This window comes from Elephantulus edwardii, unplaced genomic scaffold (genome assembly GCF_000299155.1).
Source record: "Elephantulus edwardii isolate Elephantulus edwardi_28Jun2011 unplaced genomic scaffold, EleEdw1.0 scaffold00159, whole genome shotgun sequence".
Taxonomy (NCBI): Eukaryota; Metazoa; Chordata; class Mammalia; order Macroscelidea; family Macroscelididae; genus Elephantulus; species Elephantulus edwardii.
In genome coordinates this window covers 4010669-4033801 of record NW_006399909.1, presented here as the reverse complement: position 1 = coordinate 4033801, position 23133 = coordinate 4010669, and the positions used below count along the sequence as shown (strand labels likewise).

Sequence of the window (23133 nt, the reverse complement as noted above, 5' to 3'; positions counted from 1 at the left end):
TTCCATAAAGTCCAAAACTATTTGTTGATTGCTGTTGAGTCGAGTACAACTGATAGCAACTCTATGAACAAAAGACCTAATGTCTTTTCATAATTATCATCATTTCTTCAAGTTCATAGAGTTTCCAGAAGCATGTGGTTTAGGAAGTAGATACCACTCCTTCTTCCAAACCTGTTTTACATCTGGGAGTTCCACCAAACAGGGTCCACATTGGGAGACCGTTATGGTATTTGATACCCCAGTGGCACAAGGTTCAGCATCCCAGCAAGCCGAGACTACCTTACTACAGCAAATTAATGAAGAATTATCTACAAAGTAGAAGAATATTTCTCCAAATATAACAACACTAGTTTCACTTAGCAGTGATTATGTATTGTCAAGTTGAATATGACTCATAGTGACCCTATGAACGAAATACCTGAACTCAGTTCTCTAGTTGAATCATTTCTGTATGATTATAAGAGCAACCCTATAAACAAGAGGTTGTAAACTTTCCTTATCTTGCGTCACTCACACAAACTCTATTGTGTTCAGTGTAGAAGGGAATTTGAAAATCATAGTGTCCACTATCTCACGTACACCATGCCTTGACTATTCTTTAGAGCTCCAAAATTGATACCCTAATTCCTTCCTCAGAAACGTTGCACCTATTTCCTCTGGCTGTAACTGATAGGATAGGATCAGTCAATGCTCTCAATTGTTGTTCAAGGTAATAAACATTAAACTTAATTAATGCATCCATAATAACTTGCCTTCTATAAGATTCTGATGTAACCTTCTAAGGATTTGACATACCTCTAATTGACAATAATATACTTGAGGATCTACTTGATTCATGTCAGTATCCCAGGACTTAGGACGGCATCTGTTATGTCATAGATTGTAACTAAATGTGCACCAGATGAATTAATAATTAAACCCAGCACTATCAGCTCATTTTTCATTGTCTACTTTAACACTTCCATTAATGCGAAGCTCACAGTCTCATGAGATACTCCTTTTATTTACAGTGAACCTTGTCATCTTTTTTTCAATATGAATTCAAATTCCTTTCTTCCTGTAACTCATATCAGCTATTGATAGATGATGGTTGTTTGGGGGGTTTTAGTTTCCCCTCTAGAGAAGCACAGAATGCAGCTACTTCCTCTTCTACATGACAGTTCTACAACTTTCTAAAAGCATGTATCACATTTCCCTGGAGTGTTTTCCTTTCAAGGCCAAACACTCTTAGTTCTTTCTGCTGACGTGGTTTTCTACAATTCCTAAAACAAGGCATATTGTTCACACAAATTCCTCACAAACGTGACAAGGCAGAATACAAGGAAATCATTATCTGAAGCACATTTCTAGGCATTCAGTTTTTACCACATGTGGAGTAAACATTCACAAATTTGTTAAAAAAGTTAATTCTTTTGTCTTATTAATTGCCTTTTTGTGACATACTTTTCCATATTCTTACTAGTTTCTATACATTTCCTTGCCCTTGGTATGTCCAGAATCAGCCTAGTGTTTTCAGGCAATCATGCAAATAATAGAAAAATTATCAAAGGCACATCTATTTTGCTCTTTGTCTTTTTTCTTTGACCCCATATACTTTATATTCACTGTTGTTGTTGTTGTTGTGTGCTGTCGAGTCACTTGCGACTCATAGCGATCCTATGTACAACAGCCCTAAACCCTACTCTATCCTGTGCCAACCGCACTGCCTCTGACACACCCATCCCGATTACCCCAGTCACTGAATCAATCCACCTCATAGAGGGTCTTCCCCTCCTGCGCTGTCCCTCCACCCTCCAAAACATGATGTCCCTCTCCAAGGACCTCTCCCTCCTTACAACATGTTCAAAGTATGTCAGACAAAGCCCCAGAATCCTTGCCTTCAAGGAGCAGCCTGGTTTAACCCTCTCAAGCATCAATCTGTTTGTTTTCTTGGCAGTCCATGGTACATTCAATACTCTTCTCCAGCACCACAACTCAAAGGCATCAATTCTTCTTCTATCCTCCCTAGTCATTGTCCAACTCTCTGAGGCATAACAAGTGATCACAATACTCGATGGAAATTATTTAACTGTCTTATTCTGAATTGTAGTTGTTGTTACTGATTGCCATCAAGTTGAGCACAACTCATAGCGACCCTATTAACAAAAGTCCTCAAGCCTTTCTATAACTATCGTCATTCCTCCACGTTCATAGAGTTTCCAGAGTCATGTGGTTTAGGAAGTGGATGCCACTCCTGCTTCCAAAACTGTCTTAAACTGGGAGCTCCACCAAACACAATGCACCAGAGACAGCCGTTATGGCATTTGATACCCTCAATGGCACAAGGTTTAACATCACAGCAAACCCAGATTGGCTCAGCACAGCAAATTGACAAAGAGTGCTGTTCAATTCAAAAGAATTTTCCTCCAGAATAAAATAACACTGGGCCCTTGGGCCCAACCAACTTTCGACTTTTGAATACAAGGGCCCTTCACACACACACACACACACACACACACACACACACACACACACACACACCCCCCAGAAGCTTTTCTATAACTATCATCATTTCTACAAGTTCATAGTTTTCAGAGGCAGGTGGTTGAGGAAGTGTATGTCACTCCTGCTTCCAAACCTGAATCTGGAAGTTCCATCAAACACTGCCCAAGATGGGTAGCCTTAATGGTGCTTGACACCCCTATAGCACAATTTTTCAGTATTACAGCAATTCCAAGTTACTTCAGTACAGCAAATAGATCACTGCTGTACCACTTAAAAGAATGTTCATTCCAAAATTGATTAACACTTGCGGATGAAAATAAAGCTGAAAAACACCAAATATTCCATTTGTGACCCTCAAGACGCAAGAAGCCACGTTGTAATATCATACCAACTCACAGGAGCCGTCAGTCTGCAGACTTAGCTAAGCACTACCACTTTTTTATTCTGAATTAGCTATAAAAATAATTTCCGAGGCACAACATGTAGTATCATGTAACATTATAGAGAGCTCTAGTAGCTTAGTAAGAAGTGGGGTTTTTTCGGTCAGCTCACAGATACACAGTTCAAATACATCAGCTTCTCTATGTGAGAGAGATGGTTAATCCCTTTTCTTCAAGTTTACTGCCTCTTAAAAATTCCTGGAGGATCAAAATTTGAGTTAATTCCAACTTAAAAGTTCATAGTGAGAATAGAACCTTAAAAAAATTGCTAAAGCATATAAAAATTATATGATTTTTTTAAGTATTTCATGTAGATGGTGAGGAGATCAAGATTATTAACAGCTTTAGTTTGTTTGGCTCCACAAACAACACTCTTGGTACTAAAAGCCAGAAACTTAAAAGACAAATTGCACTGGGGAAGTCTGCTGTCAGATATCTCTCCAAAGTACTGAAGAGCAACATGGTCAGTCCGGAGACTAAGGTGTGCCTGATTCATACCACAGGCTTTGCCGTTACTTGCTATGTATCAGAAAGCTGAACAATGACTAGGGATGATAGAAGGAAGATTAATGCCTTTGAGAAGTGGTGCTGGAGAACAGTATTGCATGTACCACGGACTGCTAGAAGAACAAACAAGTTCATCCTAGAAAGGGTGAGACCAGGCTGTTCCTTGGAGGCAAGGATTCTGTAGCTTTGTCTGGCATACTTTGGACAAACTGAAAGGCAGAATCAGTCTTTTGAGAGGGATGTCATTCTTGGGAGGGTGGAGGAATAGCACAAGAGAGGAAGACTCTCGATGAGATGGATTGACAATGACAGGGTTAATGGTGGTAGGTGTGTCATAGTCAATAAGGTTGCCACAGGATAGGGTAGAGTTCAGAGCTTTTGTACATAGGGTCGCTATGAGTCGCAGGTGAACCAATGGCACATAACAACAAAAACAATGACAATATTATTTTAGTGTGGGACCTTACTGCAACAATAAAATGTTAAAGACTCTAAAGGAACCTATGCTAGGTAAATTACACAACCTTGCTTGCTGACTCTGAGGAGGACCCAAATCATTTGCCACTGTCAGAGATCTTTCCAAAGTGCTGAAGAGCAACCATGTCATTCTGGAGACTAAGGTGCACCTGTTTCATACCGCAGTCTTGGCAATTAAGAAGAAGATCAAAGATTGCAGTTTCCAACATGCATTGAAGCTCCACGTCAAGAAAACAAAGATTCTCACCACTAGGCTACTGGCAGTACCATTGTAAATGGAGACGACATTGAGATTGTTAACAAGTTCAGCTTGCTTGGTTCCACAACAAACACTCTTGGCACTACCAATCAGGAAATCCAAAGACGAACTGCATTAGGAAAATCTGCTGTCAGCAACTTGTCCAGCGTGCTGAGGAGCAAGCGTGTCAGTTTGGAGATGAAGGTGTGTCCGATCCAGGACATGGTGTTTACAATTACTTACTATGTATCAGAGAGCTGGACGATGAATAAGAATTACTGAAGAGAAATCAATGTCTTTGAGTTATGCTAGAGAAGAGTATTCAACATACCATGAACTACCAAGAGAACAAATGGATTTGTCCTGGAGGGGGTAAAACCCGGCTGCTTCTTGGAGGCAAGGACTTTGAAAGCCTCATTTCACATACTTTGGGCATGTTGCCTGGAGAGACGAGTCCTTGGAGAAGGACACCGTGGTTGGAAGGGTGAAGGAACAGGACAGAAGAGAAAGACCCTGCATAAGATGGATTGACTTGGTAACTGGGATAATGGGTGCAGGTGTGTCAGACACAGTGAAAGCAACTCAGGATGGGTCCCAAGCTTTTGTGCATAAGGTCACTATGAATCATAAGAGACATGATGGCACATAAAACAACAACCACAAAGGAATAGATACCATTTAGGATGTGAGAGAGGGATTCATTTGGGACATGGATTGGATAGATTATTGTCAGAATTAAAGGAGTAAGTTGAAAGAGTGAAAATCATAAATAAATATCACTCATACTAGTAACAATAGGCAAATTATTTACTAAATAAGGACCTTAAAAAATACCTAGAAGGGGACCACATAGTATCTAATATAATTTCCTGTAATACTTTTATGTTGTTGTTCTGTTAGGTGCTGTCGAGTTGTAGACAACTCATAGTGACCCTACGAACAAAAGGCCTGAGCACTCTTCATAGAGTTTCCAGAGGCAAGCCATTTCGAAAGTGGATGCTACCCCTGCCTCTGAGCTTGTTTTAATCAGGAAGCTCCACCAAACGCTGTCCACCATGGATATACATTTCATAAATATGTGAATAAAGCGGTACATGAGAACCCTCTATTGGGTTCAAGATGTTGTAAATCTTAATAGAATTCAAGTGATCTTTTACCTTGGTGGATTTGAACTCCTCACCTAATTAGAAGAAGAAAACACAACTCATTATATTACCACTAACACTTGCTCAGATTCTCTGTCATCAAATTGATTTCAGCTCATAGTGACCCTTCGTCAGGTTTATAAGGCTGTGAATTTTAACACTTCAAACCTGTATTTCTCCTGCAGAGCTTCTGGTAGACCCAACTCCTGAATTATTCAACCTTTTGAATTGTTGTACAACACACAGTTAACAATACCACAAGGACTCCCTTATTATGACACCAGTGTTATTACACGCCACTGTCTTAACTAAGAGTAATAGATACCCATGAACAATAGCTGAGAATCCGGCCCAATTTTGAACCAATCTCTCTGTCTCTGAAACACCTGCTCCAATTGCCATAGTCACTGTGTCAATCCATCTCATCCAGGGTGTCCGCTCTCCTGCTTTGACCCTCCACCCTTATAAGCATGATATCTTTCTCATTTGTATAAATATCTATAAACATGAAAACTATGTTGTTTTGACAATATTATTGTTGTTATGTGCTATCGAGGTGACTGGCTCAAAGAGAGCATATGCACAATAGTTCTGAACCCTGCCCTATCCTGAGCCAATCTCACTGCCTCTGACAAATCTACCTCTATTACCCCAGATATAGGCTATGGTCTTTGCAATCACTTGTTATATATCAGAGAGTTGGACTATGACTAAGGAGGATAGAAGGAGAATTGATGCCTTTGAGCTGTGGTGCTGGAGAAGACTATTGGATGTTCCCTGGACTGCCAATAAAACAAATAGATTCATCCTGGAGAGGGTTAAACCAGGCTGCTCCTTGGAAGCAAGGATTCTGGGGCTTTGTCTGACATGCTTTGAACATGTTGTAAGGAGGGAGAGGTCCTTGGAGAGGGACATCATGCTTGGGATGGTGGAGGGACGGCGCAGAAGGGGAAGACCCTCTATGAGGTGGATTGATTCAGTGACTGGGGTACTCAGGATGGGTGTGTCAGAGGCAATGGGATTGGCACAGGATAGAGCAGGGTTTAGGGCTGTTGTACATATGGTCGCTATGAGTTGCAACCGACTCGATGACACATAACAACAACAAACAACATTACCCCAGTTTCCTGTGTCAACCCATATCAACCAGGTTCTCTCCATCTTCTGCACTGCTCCTCCACCCTTCCAAGCACAGTGTATTTTCCAAGAACTGGTCCCATCTGTCAACAATTTCAAAGTATACGAGATGAAGCTTCTAAATTCTTGCCTCCAAGGAGCAACCTGGTTTCACTCTCTTCAGGGCAGACTATTTTTTTTTTTTGCTCTGTTAGCAGTACATGGTGTAGTCAAAACTCTTCTCCACCACCACCATATATACAAAAGTTAAGAGATATACGTTCTAAAAGAATGTTGCTATGGTTGTTGTTGTTAAGTTCCATCAACTCACCTGCAGCTCATAGTGACCCTACGATCAGTAGCTCAGAACCCTGCCCTATCCTGAGCCAGTCTCACTGCCTCTAACATGTTTATTTCTATTGCCCTAGTGACTGTGTCAGTCCATCTCATCTGGGTTCTTCATCTCCTTTTCGGCCCCTCTACCCTTCTGAGACGCATGTCCTCCAAAAACAGGTCCCTCTTATCCATATGCACAAAGTTTGTGAGATAGAACTTCAAAATGCTTGCCTCCAAGGAGAAAGTTGGTTTCACCCTCTCCAAGACGGATCTGTTGGGTTTTTGGTTTGTTTGTTTGTTTGTTTGCTTCCTGTTTTATTCTTGGTGGTCCATGGTATGTTTATTAATCTCCAATACTACACCTCAAAGGCATCGATTCTTCTGTGATCCTTAGTTGCTGTCCACCGGTCTAATGCACAACAAGTAATTGCAAACACCATAGCTTGGCTTAGGCATACCTTAGTCTCTAGATTGATATCATTGCTCTTTAGCACTTTGGAACACTCTGTTCCTCAGTATAATTAATTTTTTTTAAATTTTCTGACTTCTGGTGCCAAAAGTTTTGATTGTGGAGCTGAGCAAGCTGAAGTTGTTAACAACCTTAATCTCTTTTCCATCTACCAGGGTGGTGTTAATTGTAAGACTCTTTGATGTTGAGCTTCAATTCATATTGAAGAATACAGCTCTTGACCTTCTGCATGAAGCGCTTCTGATCCTCCTCAATTTCAGCAAGCAAGATTGTGGCATCAGCATAACACAGGTTATTACTAAGCCTTTTTCCAATCCTGATGTCACATTCCTCCTCATAAAATCCAGCCTCCCTGATGCACTCCTTTACTAATTTTGAACCATCCGATGTTTCCTTGCTCTGTTCAGATGACTGCTTCCCGGTCCAAATACAGATTTTGTATGAGCAAAATCCAGTGTTCTGGGATTCCTATTCTTCTCAGAGTCAGCCACAATTCTTTGTGATTCACACAGTCAACTGTCATTGCATAGTCAGTGAAGTAGAGATAGATATTCCTCTGGTACTCTCTGCTTTCAATCAAGATCTATCTAACATTGGTGATAATATTTCTAGTGTCATGACCTCTTCTACGTCTGGTTTGTATTTCTGCCAGTTCTCTGTCAATGTAGTGTTCCAGTCGTTTTGGATAACCTTTAACAGAATTTTGCTTGCATGTGGTATTAGTAATATTATTTGATAATTTCCACACTCTGTCAGGTCATCTTTTTTTGGAATGGGTATGGATATAGATCTCTTCCAGCCAGTTGGCCAGGTGGTTGTCCTCCAGACACAATCTAGAGACTCTTGGCACAACCTAATGAGCACATCTAGGACAACATCTTTTTGTTGAAATGTATCAATTGGCATTCCATCAATTCTTGGGTCTTTGATTTTTTTCTGGTTCCTTCACAGCAGCTTGAACTTCCTCTTTCATCACCATTGCCTCTTGGTCATATGTTGCTCCATGAAATTCTTCTGTGTCAGCCAGTTCTTTTTGGTACAGTGACTGTATCCCTTCCATCTTCTTTCAATACTTCCTGGATCTTTCAATACTCTTCCCACAGCATTCTTAAATATTGCAACTCAAGGCTTAAATTTGTTCTTTAGTTCTTCAGCTTAAGAAATGCCTAGCTAGTTCTGCTCTTTTGATTTTTCTGGCTCAAAGTCTTTTCACATTTCCTTATGATACTTTATGTTGTCTTCCTGAGCTGCCCTCATAATCTTCTATTCAACTCCTTAACTCCCTGTTTTCTTCCCTTTGCTTTGGCTTCTCAGCATTCTAGTGCAATATTCAGATTCTTGTCTGACATTTATCTTAGTCTTTTCTTCCTCCTGTCTTTGCAATGACCTTTTTGCATTCATCGTGGATGATATTCTTGATAGCGTTCACAGCTCACCTGGTCTTCTTTTATTAATGTTCAAGACCTCAAATATGATCCTAAGATGGTTTTGAAATTCAGGTGGTATAGACTCAAGGTCAACTTTTTCTTCCTGTGGATTTGATTCAACCTTCTTTAGCTTTGCTTTGAACTTGTATATTGAGTAGCTGATGGTCCATTCCACAATCTGCACCTGTCCTAGTTTTCACAGCTGATATTGAGCTTTTCCGAGTCTTTCCACAGATGTAATCAATCTGATGCCCGTGTATACCATTAGGTGAAATTCTGTTGCCATTACATTTCTTATAAAGGTATTTTAATGAACAACTAATTGATTGTACAAAATTCTATCATTCTATATCCAGTCTCATTTCTGTCACCAACTTTATATTTTCCAACTACTGATTCTTCTTCCCTGTTCCCAAATTTTGCATTCCAGGAACCTATTATTAGTAATGCCTTTGGTTACATAATACTTCAGATCAATTAGAAAAATATATCATTGTCATTTCATTAAAAAATAACAATATTTTAGTCATTAACTGAGACTACTTATTTGAAGTCATCCAGGTTCAGATCTGTTGTTCATAGAATTGTCATGAGTCATACTTGTCTTCATGGCTCCTTATATTCATTTTAAATAATTTTGACAACATTTTTCATTTTCTTATCTGATAAAGGATTGTTGTGTTTGTTGTTAGGTGCTGTTGAGTCATAGAAGAGTCATAGCGACCCTATGAATGAAAGGCCTGAGCACTGTTTGTACATAGAGTTTCCAGAGGCAAGTCATTTCGGAAGTGGATGCCGCTCCTGCTTCCAGGCTTGTTTTAGTCGGGAAGCTCCAGCCAACACTGTCCACAAAGGGTGACCATTACTACATTTGGCACATCACTGTCCCAGTGTTCAGCATCACAGAAACCACGAGTTATCTCTGTACAGCAATGCACAGACCAAGGATTACAGAGTAATATTTATGGGTTAAATAGAATAATTTTTATAAATACTGCAGTGATGTCTTAAATCTTAATTTCATGTGCAAATTAAATATAGCAGTACTTATAGACTGATGTCTTTATTTTGTTATAAATAACACTTAACATGCTTGTGAGGTATGTAAACATAGACTTTGATTTCTTTTTCAGTGTAAAGAACTTCAAGGTTAAATCAAATAATTTCCATATTAACAATTTTGAAGAGAACTATTATCCTGGAGCTTATTTTATAAATGTATCAATTCATATTATTGTAAAAATAAGTTCACCATATTTACTTGGATACAGATGTTAGGAATGTTTGTAAAATAACACTACCAATAGGATATAATTTTCCTCTTGCTTTCAAGTGAAGTAAATAATAAATGGGGATTTAACTATCTTTATAACAATTTTGGCATCAGAAGTTTTGGTGAGATATTTCCTTTAAGAATTGTTTTAAACTGAATTCTATATTCAAACATAGGGAGAGTAAATCTCAGGTAATATTTGTTCTTTATGCATCTTATTTAATAACAGCAAGAAGAATCATAAAAGGAAGCTATATGTCTGGAACAAATGGAGACTATTTCTGAGAAATTGCAATTATCCTTTATTTTTTATTTATTCTCCTCTACCACAAGGTGATAAATTTAACAAGAAGTCCTCTTAATAGTTTCTGTGCATGAAGAACTGGTTACCATCCTATTAATGAAGGGCCTCCGAATCCACTCTTTTCCTGCCCAGTGGTCTGAGGCGTTGTTAGCATCAAGACTTCTGTCTCCAGTGAAAATCAATGCTTCAAAAAATCTATTATATAGTTTATGCTAGAACTGTTTCCCCCTCAGTTCTAAATAATGAGCCTTATATAAAGCATTAAAATACAAAGTGATAAAAGTTGTATTACCTTCATATAGGCTCTGAGATAAAAGAACATTTACTAAAAGTATTATGATTTAGCTAAAGTTCATAATGATCAAATTAAGTCACGGGGAGACCATGTGTTTTGACTCATAATTGTTGCCTGTCAGTGTATTAATTTGTTTTTAGTAATTATATTCTTAACTTAGACTTTCTGCTTAAATGAATTTTTGGATCACGTGATTTTTTGTGATGACTTTAGATGCTGGCTCAATTTATGTTTTTTTAAGCAATATTAAATCTTTAATCTTTGCCCTGCCACTCCTTCTGTGTATATACCATCACTTATTCTATAATCACTCTAGTCAAAAAGAATGCTCCAGTAAGAAATCTACGCATAGTGTTCTCATAAACAAATTTTCTATTAGAGACTATTAGTTGAGGGGCTCTGATGTCCTAGTGGTAAGAAGCTGCCCTGCAATCCCACAGGCACGTAGTTTCAAGGCACCAACTTCTCCATGGAAGAAGGATGGAAAATTACTGCCTCTGATAACCCACCAAAAAGTCAGCTATGGATAAGTTCCAAGTCAATGGTACACAACAACAATAACATTATGCCCGATAGAACAGTGACAGAAGGGTCTCCAGTTCAAATTCATTGGACAGTCCATAAGAAAGGAAGAAAAAAAAGGCAATCTTCTCCCTTGAAAACATATTGTCTGCTTCAAAAATCTGATGATGGGTATATAGGAGTCAGAATCACCTCAATGGTCATGAGTTTAAAACCTAAGTGTGTCAGACAAGTTATATGTTTTACATTATATATTATACATACACATATATAGATAGATACTTAAGCATACACAACACACACACTCCAAGCTCTGGTGGCCTCGTGGCAAGAAGCTGTGTGGAAATCTCAAAGGTGCAGTTTGAGTCCACCAGATGCTCTGCTGGAGAAGGAGGGCAATCAATCTCCTCCTGTGCCAGTGGGATCTGACTTGATGGTACACATAATGCATTAATACTCCTTTCATCATCCCTAGTCATTGTCCAACTCTCTCCACACACACACACACACACACACACTCATTCTGGTGGCGTAGTGTTAAGAATATTTGCCTCATTCAAAGTGGCCACTGTGAGTTCGCAGTCCATCTCATCTTACAAATACTTAGAAGGTCCATACTCATATAATTCATTTTACTTTTCAGTAAATTATCATTTTCTGACATTAGTGCTATGTACATTCCATGTTTTAATTATTAAAGGATATTTGCAACTGTTTCACCTCATTTTGATTGACTTCCAATCTAGATTTTACCTCTAATAATAAAGCTGAAATATTTCAGAAAGTAGAGGTAGAGCTAAGAAGGAAAGACACTCAAATGTGAGGAGAAACAGCTGCAAACAACCATTAATAACTGTACTATGGGATGCACAAACCATAAAAGTAGAAATACTAGAAGTTGTCAAATATGAAATGGAACTTTGAAGATTAACATTCTAGGCATTCATGACTGGAAATGGACTGGTATAGGCCTCTTTGATTCAAATAATCACTTTGAAAAGTTAAAAAAAAAAGCTTATTACTTTGAAGACTAAGGTGAATGTGACTCAGATTTCAATATTTTCAATTGCCCTTTCTGTATGGAAAATCTGGACAACAAATAAGGAAGACTTAAGAATCAATGTCTTTAAATTATAGTGTTTGTGAGATATTTTTAATATCTTAAATCCGTCTTGTGAGACTCTGTCTCTCATTTTTGAGACATGATATCAGCAAGGTACCAGTTCCTGGAGAATGACATCTGGTGTTGCATAGTGGTAGATGAGCAATAAAGATGAAGCTTCTTAATAGAATGATGTGGTGGTTACAACACTCAAGGTCAACAGCAATTGTGATTATGATGCAAAGTTAGGTTCTGTTTCGTCCTGTGAGACCTGGGTCACTATGAGTCAGAATCAACTCAGTGCAGCTAGTAAAGCAACAACATAAAGGAGTTGATGAAATCATTGTTGTTTTCGATTTTCGTTGACAAGTAAATTCTACTTTGACCATTGGTCAGAAAAGCAGAGAAATAAATGGATAACTCTCATTTTATTGACTTTAACTCATTAACCATAAATTCAACAATACAAAATGTTGCCCAGTCTTCCACTCCTTTCATGATTGTTTCAATCTTTGTCAGTGAATATTGCTTCCTTTATTAGTGCTAAGATTAATAGGACACTATTAATTAGACTTTTAATCTTTGCTGAAAGTGAGGAGTACTTGATCACTTGTTGTATAAGATCAAAGAATACCTTCAGTTGAATAGCATCTCAACTTCAAGAAATCAAAAATACTTACTACTTACAGTAGATAGCATTAGATGGACAGAGAAAAGATTGAATCTATCAACAATTTCATCTTACTTGGATCCACCAATTGGTACCACCAATCAGGAAATCTGAAGATGTAATGCACTGGGGAACTCCGCAGTTATGGACTTATCCAAATAATTAAGAAGTAATTATGTCAGTTTGAGGAATAAAGTGTGTCTGCTTCAGGCCTTTCTGATCACTTGCACCTGAGAGCTGGACAATGAAAAAGTATGACAGAAGAAGAATTGATGCCTTTGAGCTGTGGTATTGGAGAATAATGAATAGCTCAAGGACTGTTAAAAGAACAAACACATACGTGTTGGTTAAAATGAAGCTAGAGTGTTCTTTGGGTGCAAAAATAATGAGGCTTCACCTCACATACTCTGGGTTTGTTGCTATGAGGGGCTCTCCTTTGGAAAGAGACTTGATGCTTGGAAAGGCAGAGGGTCAGTGAAGGATAGAAAGATCCTCAACCAGAGGAATTGATATAGTGACTGCATGGGCTCTAGTGTGTCAGGAGGTGTGAGAATGACACAGGATAGAACAAGGTTCAGAACTGTTGTTCATAGGGTTGCTATGGGATGTACTTGACTTGACAGCACCGAACTACAACATTAATAAAAAGTCCCAGATCAGTGTAATACCAAATACTTAACCAACTATAACCAGCTCTATGTCTTGTTCAGTTCCCCAATACCTCTATGTGGGTTCAATGATTTAAGGTCCCCCAGAGACTCAGAACCATTTGGTAAATGTCTCATATAACCATAGGTATGCAGGTATGCAGGATGGGTTTGGTTTTTTTTCTTTTCAGAAACTGGTGAGCAATGGACCAGGCTGGATACAGCAGGAAGCTTAAATGCTGTCATGTTGCCGAATACGTGTTGGTGTTTTCACACAGACACCCTGGTGTGGAGAGTCTTCTCTTTATACTGATCCTCCAGCTGTTTGTAATTTGTGAGACCCTGCTGATTTGAAAGACCCTTAGTCCACAAATGAAGGTACTTCCAGACCAGACGGGGCTAATGTAATAGCTAAAAAAAGCTAACTTTAGGCTGACACTGCAGTCACCCTGACACTGTTTCACTAAACATGACATCTTTTGCAAACAATTAACTATTCCTGATGATAGATACAAAACAAACAAGTCAGAAAATGTGATTTTGTTCAGCAAGATTTATACTGACTAATTTTCAGAAGTAAAATCCCATGTTTTTCTTCCATGTCTGGAAGCTCCACTGAAACTATGCCCATCATAGGTGATCCTGTAGATATTTGAAACAACTGTGGTATGACTTTTAGTAACATAACATACAAGCCCAGCATCTTACAACAGACTGCCAGACCAGTCACTACAAAAAGGCCTGTATTTCCTTAAAATAGGAACAACTATTATAAAGAGTAGGAAATATTTCAAAAAAATTCCTAAATAACATATATTTCATAAACTCTCCTAAACTGTTGCCATTGTTAGATGTCATCAAGTTGGTTCTGACTGATAGTGACTCTGTACAAGTCTAGTCTTGCAGCATCATTACGATTGCTCCTGTGCTTGCATCTCTATCCGACCTTCCTTTCCTTGCCCTTCACTTGTTGAGCTGAGTACTGTTCAATTAGAATCAAAGCTAAGCTGATCCTCCAGCCATTTTCATATATGTTAAGTCACTTGGTAGAAGATGACTCATATTTCTCCAGTGGAGCAGCTGGTGGATTCGAACCACATGTCTTTGGGTTGGCAGTGCAGATCCTTACCACTAGGACATTGTCTTTCACATTATATTTGAATGAAAAGAAAGTACTCATTATTATATTTTAATGTAGAAATAGAGAAGTTTGAAAATACATAGCTCAGCTCTAACAGTGTTGTCAGGAGTTCAAGATTGCTTGGACTATCCTTTTTCTCCATCACCACATTACCCCTAAGTAGCCACCTGTAAGCCTTGATATAGAAAAAGAAGCTTTTTGATCTTATCAGCGGCCATAGAACCTATAAGCAAATATAATTGAAACCAACAATGAAAATTGGAAATAAAAGATATATCTTAGCTAGAAAAATAAGACTATATATATATATATATATATATATATATAACGTTTTGGAAATTTAAAGGAAGACACAGGAAAAATTCTTGTCCAATAAATGTGGACTTTACAAGTACACATGGAAACACTTTCTCTTTACATAAAGGACAAATGAAGATAGTTTTGTAAGGTAAGATTCTTTCTTTGCTAAATGGATGGAGCACTGAATCTTTATTGCTTGATTAGAATATGAGCATTTCTATGCCAAGATTTAATTAACGTTTAAATATTTGAAGGGGTGGTGATAATGTTGTCTCTAATAAAAAATTTACCTGTCTTAGGATCAATAGAGAAATAAGGTTGTCCCTGAAGAATACTGTAAACGACTCTGGCACTGTTCCCATAGGTGGGGTCATCTGCATCAGTGGCCTTGACTTGGAGCACGTATGCACCTGGAAAATAAGACAAAAGGCTCTAGTACTACTATTTTAACTGAACCCAAGGTCAAGTCTATAATCTGCCTGATTCTATTTTCTTCTGGTATTTATGCCACAAGTAAATAAGACTACTAAGAATAATTTAATGATAATAATTCAAGAATTATAGTAGTCTTATTATAGCTTTCCACATAAGTGGCACTGTATCTTAAAAATCTATTTGATAAAGCTTTGTATCCACTTCTATTAGCTCGGTCATTGACACAGAAATTTAACATGATAATTATATTGATTCATTAAAAAAATTGGTGAGCACTGTGAACATTAGTCATAAAGCATATCAGCATATTATTTTTGTTTTCATTTCATGGTTGTTGTTGTCAGGTTCTGTCAGTTCGAGTATGACTCATAATGATCCTATGAACAACAGATGAATCCTGTCTTATTCTGTGCAGTCATCACAATTTCTCACACACTCAAACCCATTACTGCAGTCATTACGTAAATCTACCAGGTTGCTGGTATTTCTATCCTTCCTGTTCCTCCACCTTTGCAAGCACAATCTCTCTCTCTCCAAAGAATGGTTAGGATGTCAAAATAGAAACTTAAAAGGCTTAGAGGCTTATTTAATTTTTGAGAATTGCAAAACAATTTTCAATTGCAACTTTTTAACATTTAAAACTATGTAACATTACTTTGGGCAAGATTGTTGTTAACAACCTCTTCAAAATATTAAAGAACAATGATGTCAATTCAAAGACTAAGGTGCATGCACCTGATTCAGGACATAATTTTTTCAATGACTTGCTATATCTCTGGGAACTAGCCAATTCATAAGGATGGCAGAAGAACTAATGTCTTTATATTGTAGTGTAGGATAAGATCACTGACTATCCTATGGATTACCCCCCCAAAATGAACATGTATATCTCGGAAAGAGTGCAGCCATAATGCTCCTCAGAGGAAAGGATGGTGAGACATTGGCTCCCATATTTGGGACATGTTTCTGGGAAGTTATTCCTTGGAAAGGGATATCATGCTTGGAAAAGTAGATCAGAAAAAGGAAGATCTCCAACGAAGTACATTGACACAGTTATTGCCACATTGGACTCAAATGTGTCAGAGATTGTGAGGATTTCACAATATGCAACAGGATTCAGATCTTTTGTTGATAGGGTCCTTATGAGTCTTACTTGACTTAATGTTATCGAGCAAAATCAACAACTATGCATTGTTTTATAGTTATGTGCCATGAAGTTGCCTATGACTCATAGTGACCGTATGTACAATAGCTCTGAACACTGTTCTATCCTGAGCTAATCTCACTGCCTCAGGGACACCTGCCCCTATCATCCCAGACACTGTGTCAATCCGTCTCATCCAGGGTCTACCTCTGCTGCATTGTCCTTCCATCCTTCCAAACATGATGTCCTTCTCCAAGGATTGGTCACTCCTTGCAACATCATGCTCAAAGTGTATGAGATGAAGCTTCAAAATCTTTACCTCCAGAAAGCAACGTGATTTCACCCTCTCTAGGACAGACCTGTTTGTTCCCTTGGCAAACCATGGTATGTTCTATACTCTTCTCCAACACTACAACTTAAGGGCATAAATTATTCTTCTGTCATCCTTATTCATTTTCAGCTCTCTTATGCATAGCAAGTAATTGTGAAGACCATGGCCTGAATCCGCCTCACCTTTATCTCTAGACTGAAAGCTTTAAATAGTTTAATAGTTTAAATAGACCTTTAGACTAATTAAAGAACCATAACTAATTACAAACATATATTTTTGTGGCCTATTGGTAAGAAGCTGTGCTGCAATCCCTAAGCCATGTGGTTCAAATACACCTGCTTCTCTGCAGGAGACACATGGGCAGTCTCCTTCTGTGCAATTAACTGTCTCTGAAAACCCACTGGAGGGTCAGCTATGGGTTAGTTCTGACTTGATAGGACACAACAACAACAATGAAACACAAGAAAACCTTTAGTGAATGATAGGCTTTTTGACCAATTAAAGAACCATAACTAACTGTAAATACAAATATCATTAGATGGAATTAATTTATATGTTTACTCGAGATAAGACACTCAAAGCAACTCACAGAAGTGGCATTATTTTTTTAATTTCCTTTTTAAATCTTTCAGTTCTTTTTTAAATTTTTAAACAGTTAAGTGTATTATTTAGAGGGAGCTCTTGTAGTGTAGTCTGTAACAAACTGCCCTGCTAAATCAAAGGCCATGCTTCTCTGGCAGTCTTCATCCAGCTAAAACTCCCAAGGAGGAAGATGACAGTCCCCTTCCAAGAAATTTCCAGCCTAGAAAACCCAATGGATGTTCAGCTATGAGTTGATTCTGACTCCAGGGGAGGAGGGGAGAGGGGAGGGAGGGAAAGAGAGAGACTTATCACTTAATCATTTATTTATTTACTGGGGTGGGAGATTGGAGGAATGTGAGCTTAGAACATTGCATAATATTAAGTGTCAAAACATTCTATAGAGAGACTAAAAATTGTGTTGATGGTTAGAAGGAAATCATCACTGAACATGCTTAGGTTCAAGAAAGCAAAGGTATTAACTTCCATTAACCTACCCAAGCATTTTTCATAAAGCAACTGAAAATGAGATCAAAATAAAATCTCAAACATTTCTTTTTAAACTATGAAAATGAATCCACTTTCAGCACACTTAAAAAAATTTAATGAAATGTAAGTTAGTGACAAAAGTGAGAAATTGTAAATTTCTTTATACATTCAAAGCCAAATGCTATCTTCTGGGATGTCTTGGTTAATTCTAGCAGTATGGACAGGTGGGAAAATATACTGTGTTAAAACTGACTTTTCCAAGAAAGGATATTTCTAGAAGGAAAATAGGCATGAATTGCTAAGACATAAAGATTAATTACCATCATCATCACCACTGTCATTGGTGCCAGTGTTCATCCCACCATTCATAATTATTCGGTAAATGCCTATGTCAGTGAGGCATTGAGTACTTGAATCATGGATCCTTAACTATCTTTTTCACTAATGTCGTAAGAACTAGCAGTTTACTAAATTGAATCCATTTCTTTTTAACCATGATATATCTCTCAACATTTTTGAAGGTCAAGGTTATATGTCACCTTGGAGTCTATGGTTTAACAGTAAAAAATGTAACTACTATCCAGTGCCCTACGACGATGAGATCTGCTGACAACAGCCAATCAATTGAAAGGCAGTTTCTTTAACAGTATGAGCACATCAAAAATTAAGGATATCTGGAAAAGCTCGTTTGTTTTTTGCTCAATTGTGGTTCTTCTCACTAGAGGCATAACTATGAGTCTGTTCTAACTCAATGATCTTAAAACCAACATTGTATCTATTAGTCCTGCTTTAGGGAAAAGACTTATGCCAGTGTAAGTCACCTGTGAATGCTTAGAGGTCCCTCTTTATGTGTGTACAACACCAATGAACACCATTCTACCTGCTTGTTCTGTTCCTTGGCTTTCGCAAAATTTATATGACAAATGAAGATGCCACATTCTTTACATCAGGAAGAAACAGTTAATTACTTGGATCAGATGAATGTTCCAAGACTATTATTATTCTAAGAGTGTACCTGAGTGGTGCTAATCAACTATGAGCCTAAACGTTGGCAGGTAAAACTCATGCAGAGGTTTCTCAGAAAGATAGGTCTAGTGATCTGTTTCTGAATGGTTTTTTTAAAATCTTATGGTGCATTTAAACTTGACACACCTATGATTGCAATTGGTGGAATCAACTTGGTAACAATTATCTTTTTTAGTTATTTTTTTTCTAAAGTAACAGATGAAAGAAGTCTAAAGTGAATATATGATTAGACATTATATGTGCAACAACAGCTTAGAATAATAGGAATATAACTGCAAAAAGGACTGGGTCTAGGGGAGGTAGGTAATTGTGTAAAAACAAATGAATATTGAAAAGAAAGTGAAATGGGGGAGGGAGTAAAATATGCAACAGTGAGTGGATGAAAATTTAACTTCTCTGTAAGTGTTCATTAAAATTACAATTCAAATAAAACTTTATTAAAATTAGAATGCTTTAAAAATGAATGTATATCAATGGAACACAAGGCATACAAATTTTGTATGCAAATCAATATGAAAAATAAGAAAATATTCATGAAAATAAAGGTGTCAAAATGAAACCTGCCTCATTCTGTGGTATTTTCAGTTGTTTCTTTGCATGCAAAAGTTAGACAACGAATAAGGAAGACTAAAGAAGAACTGACACCTTTGAATCATGGTGTTGTATTGAGTAGATCACATATTTACAAGAACAAATCTTTCTGAAGGGAAATACAACCAAGGTATTCTTTAGAAGCTAAGATGGAAAATTTTTCTTGAAAGATTATTTGGACATGTTGTGAGGATGTGACAATCCTTGGGGTGAAGAAAAGAGAAAATAAAAACAATATAGTGCTTGGAAAAGTGGGAGGTAAGTTAAAGAGGGGAAGATTTATGGGATTTACAGTGATTACAACAAGGAGCTTGAGCATCTTGGGAGCATAAAAACAGGGCAAGTTTTCTATCTCTTCTTCATAGGGTTACTATGAGTTGCAGTTCCCCGGAGAGCACCTAAAAACAAGAACTCTGCCTTTTCCCATGTCTGAAAACCACCCAAGAATGATTCTGTATGTAAACTTTTCTTTTGTAAGAAAGAGTAAAGCTCTAGTGTAAATTATACTGTAATTAATATAAAGGGGTATGTATCAGTTCTCTTTGCAGCCTTTGTTTCTTTAGGTTAGATACCTAGTCGTGGGATGGTGGGATCATAATATTTCCACTTTCCATAAAGGTGGAAACAGTTTACATTCTCACACAGAACCTATGAGAGTTCTGATCTCCATTCACCTTCACTAGAATTTGTTGTTCACTGACTCATTGAATTCTGGTAGTGCTATTGAGGTAGATAATACCTCACGGGTAAGCTGGGCTGCCTAGATTAAAAGAAAGTAAGCTAAAAAATTAATCAGGGTAAAAGGACACTCTGTTCTAGGCATGTATGTTAACGAGACAAAAAAGCAACTCTTTCTTATGGATGTTCGTGTATGTGCAAAATCTTGATTCTCCCACTGCCTTCTGATATAGATGTGGTCTTGTAAACAGGAAAGAAAGGGACAGCAAATAAGAAATTGTAAATAACATCTTATCTTGTGATTGTAGTAAACAAGTTTTTCTCATTGTATAATGAAAAACCTTCTCAATAAAAGCTATAAAGACACACAGGTGAGGAGAACACTCAACTCTGTGTTCTTGAATCCCTTCAATTCTTAACTGAAGTCTTGAGTAGTTCAGTCCATAAACTGGCACTTTCCTGATCATCAGAGAATTAATATCTCATTGTTGTCTTATTTACACTTCTCTAGTAGCTACTGGGGAAGATGCCACTCTATCTTTCTTAAGGTAACTATGAGTCAATGTTGACTTTATAGCACGTAAAAGCTAAAAATCTATGCTGCTGATGCTGTTATGTGCTGTGGAGTTGCCTTCAACTCATGTAAACCCTATACACAATACCCTGAACCCTGCCTCATCCTGAGCCAGTCTAACTGTCTCCAATACACATAATTCAAATTACACAAGCTACTGTGTGGTGCTGGAGAAGAGTCTTTTACATACCATGGACTGCCAAGGAAACAAATAGTCAACCCTGGAGAGAGTTAAACAAAGTTTCCTTGGAGGCCAGGATTTTGAAGATCCATCTCACATACTTTGGACATGTGGCCAGCAGATACCAGTCCAGGGAGAATGACATCATGCTTGGAAGGATAGAGTGACAGCACAGAAGAGGCTGATCCCAGATGAGCTGGGTTGATAAAGTAACTGGGGCAGTGCGGGGTTGGTTTGTTAGAATTAGTGAGACTGGCTTAGGACAGGGCAGGATTTACGGCTGCTGTACATAGGGTCGCTATGGGTTGCAGGTAACTTGATGGCATATAACAACAACAGCTGTCAATATATATTATCCAGGATCTTCTCTAATGCTATCCTTCAACCCTTTCAAGCATGATGTCCTTCAAGGACTGGTAACTTCTGTCAACATAGGCAAAGTACCCAAGACAGAACTTCAAAATTCTTGTCTCCAAAAAGCAACTTGGTTTGACCCTTTCTAGGACAGATCTGTTTGTTCTTTTGTCAGTTCTTGTTAAGTTCAGTACTCTTCTCTAGCACCACAACTCAAAGGCATTGATTCTTCTTCTGTCATCCTTAGTCATTGTCAGCTCTCTGGTGCATAATTAGTGATAGTGAAGACAATGGCCTGAATCAGGCACATGTTAGTCTCTAGACTGATATCTCAGCAAGCTGGACAGGTTTCTGACAGCAGATTTCCCTAATGCAATTTGTCTTTTCCTGACCGCTGATGCCAAGACTATTCACTGTGGAATCGAGCAGACAGAAATTGTTAACAATCTCAATCTCTTCTTCATCTTTCAATGTGAAAGGACCTTCAATCTATGTTTAGGACTTGTCTAGACTTTAGTCACTATTTAAGGAGTTTTGTAGCTATCCACAGAATAGTCCATCCTCTTTTACAACACCACAACACAAAGACATCAATTCTTCTTCTGTTCTCTTTATTCACTGTGAAGCTCTCAGATGCATACAAAGTGACTGAAAAGACCATGGTCTGAGCAGGCATACTTGAGTCCTCAAACTAACATTGTAACAAACTATCATTGTTACTAAATAATTTGCAGATGTCCCCAAACAGCAGACATGAACAAAGTAATTAGTCTTCTCTTCAGCTGACTTTTTGTACTAAGGTGAGATGAACTTAGACTTGTATTTAATTTCCACAAAATAGATGAGTAGAGTCATGTGTAAAGTATCTTTTGATAACTTAATGGTTGGAAGTTTTAACTGACAGGAGTAGAGCTTCCTTTTAGGAAGACAGATGGCTATATTTTTCTCCTGTGTAGTAGTGATGGGTGTACTCAGGTCTTTAAGTTTGTAGTGGAGTGTTTCATAATTAAGCTCTAGAAAAATCAATATATTGATCATATTAATCAAATATATTGCATTGTGTTAATCGATTATAACTCATAGCAAATCTACAGGACAGAGTAGAAATGTCCCAAAAGATGTCTAAGACTTTGAATATTCAGCACCAAATTATGGCATATTTCTCATGTACAGTGACTAATGAGTTTAAATATAAGACTTTTCAGTTAGCAGTTGTGCATGTTAGCTAGTGTCCTATGAATGGTCTTTAAATCATAAATGGTTGTTTCAAAAAGTCTAAAAATTTGACATTTCAGTATTTGGTATTGCCAAGCTGATCACAAAAAAAAGACAAATATACATTTCTATTCAAAATAAACTAGTGTTTTTCCCAGCCCTAACTGTTCTGACTATTATATTTAATATTGTGAATTAATGTATTTTCTTATGTTTACAAATCATTTATGTCTTATATGTGCATGCAAATTTGTGCTTGTTTAAATATTCCACTAATATCCATAATAAAATTTCCTTCCACCGAATCAATATATATTAAAAGCTTATTTTTTAGTTTATTTTCACAGAGTGAGTTTATTTTTATATACCACTCTAAGTTGTTTCCCTTTTTTATGTGTTTGCATTTATGTTTGCATTTGTGATATTCAACCATAACAAAAGAAAATACAACAAAAAAATATTATTCTAGATATGTAGTCTGTTTGCTGAGACTGCGGGAATTTTTGAGATGTTGTTTAACTTTTTTTTCTCTTTTTCCTCAAAGCCATAAACAGATTATTTAATTTCTTGAGCCACAGCAGCCAAATAGGGATCTTCTCACTCTTACATGTTTACATATGACTTACTTCTGTTTGTTGTTTTG

At 37.5% G+C, this 23133-nt stretch overlaps 1 protein-coding gene across 1 annotated transcript in view; it reads right to left on the bottom strand.

Moving 5' to 3' along the window:
• Positions 1 to 23133, bottom strand: part of CDH12 (cadherin 12, type 2 (N-cadherin 2)) — an 851782-nt gene that overhangs the window by 182749 nt on the left and 645900 nt on the right. The window contains exon 4 of the mRNA XM_006895122.1: positions 15184 to 15303. Coding sequence (XP_006895184.1) covers positions 15184 to 15303 — 120 coding nt within the window. The remainder of the gene's footprint in view (positions 1 to 15183; positions 15304 to 23133) is intronic.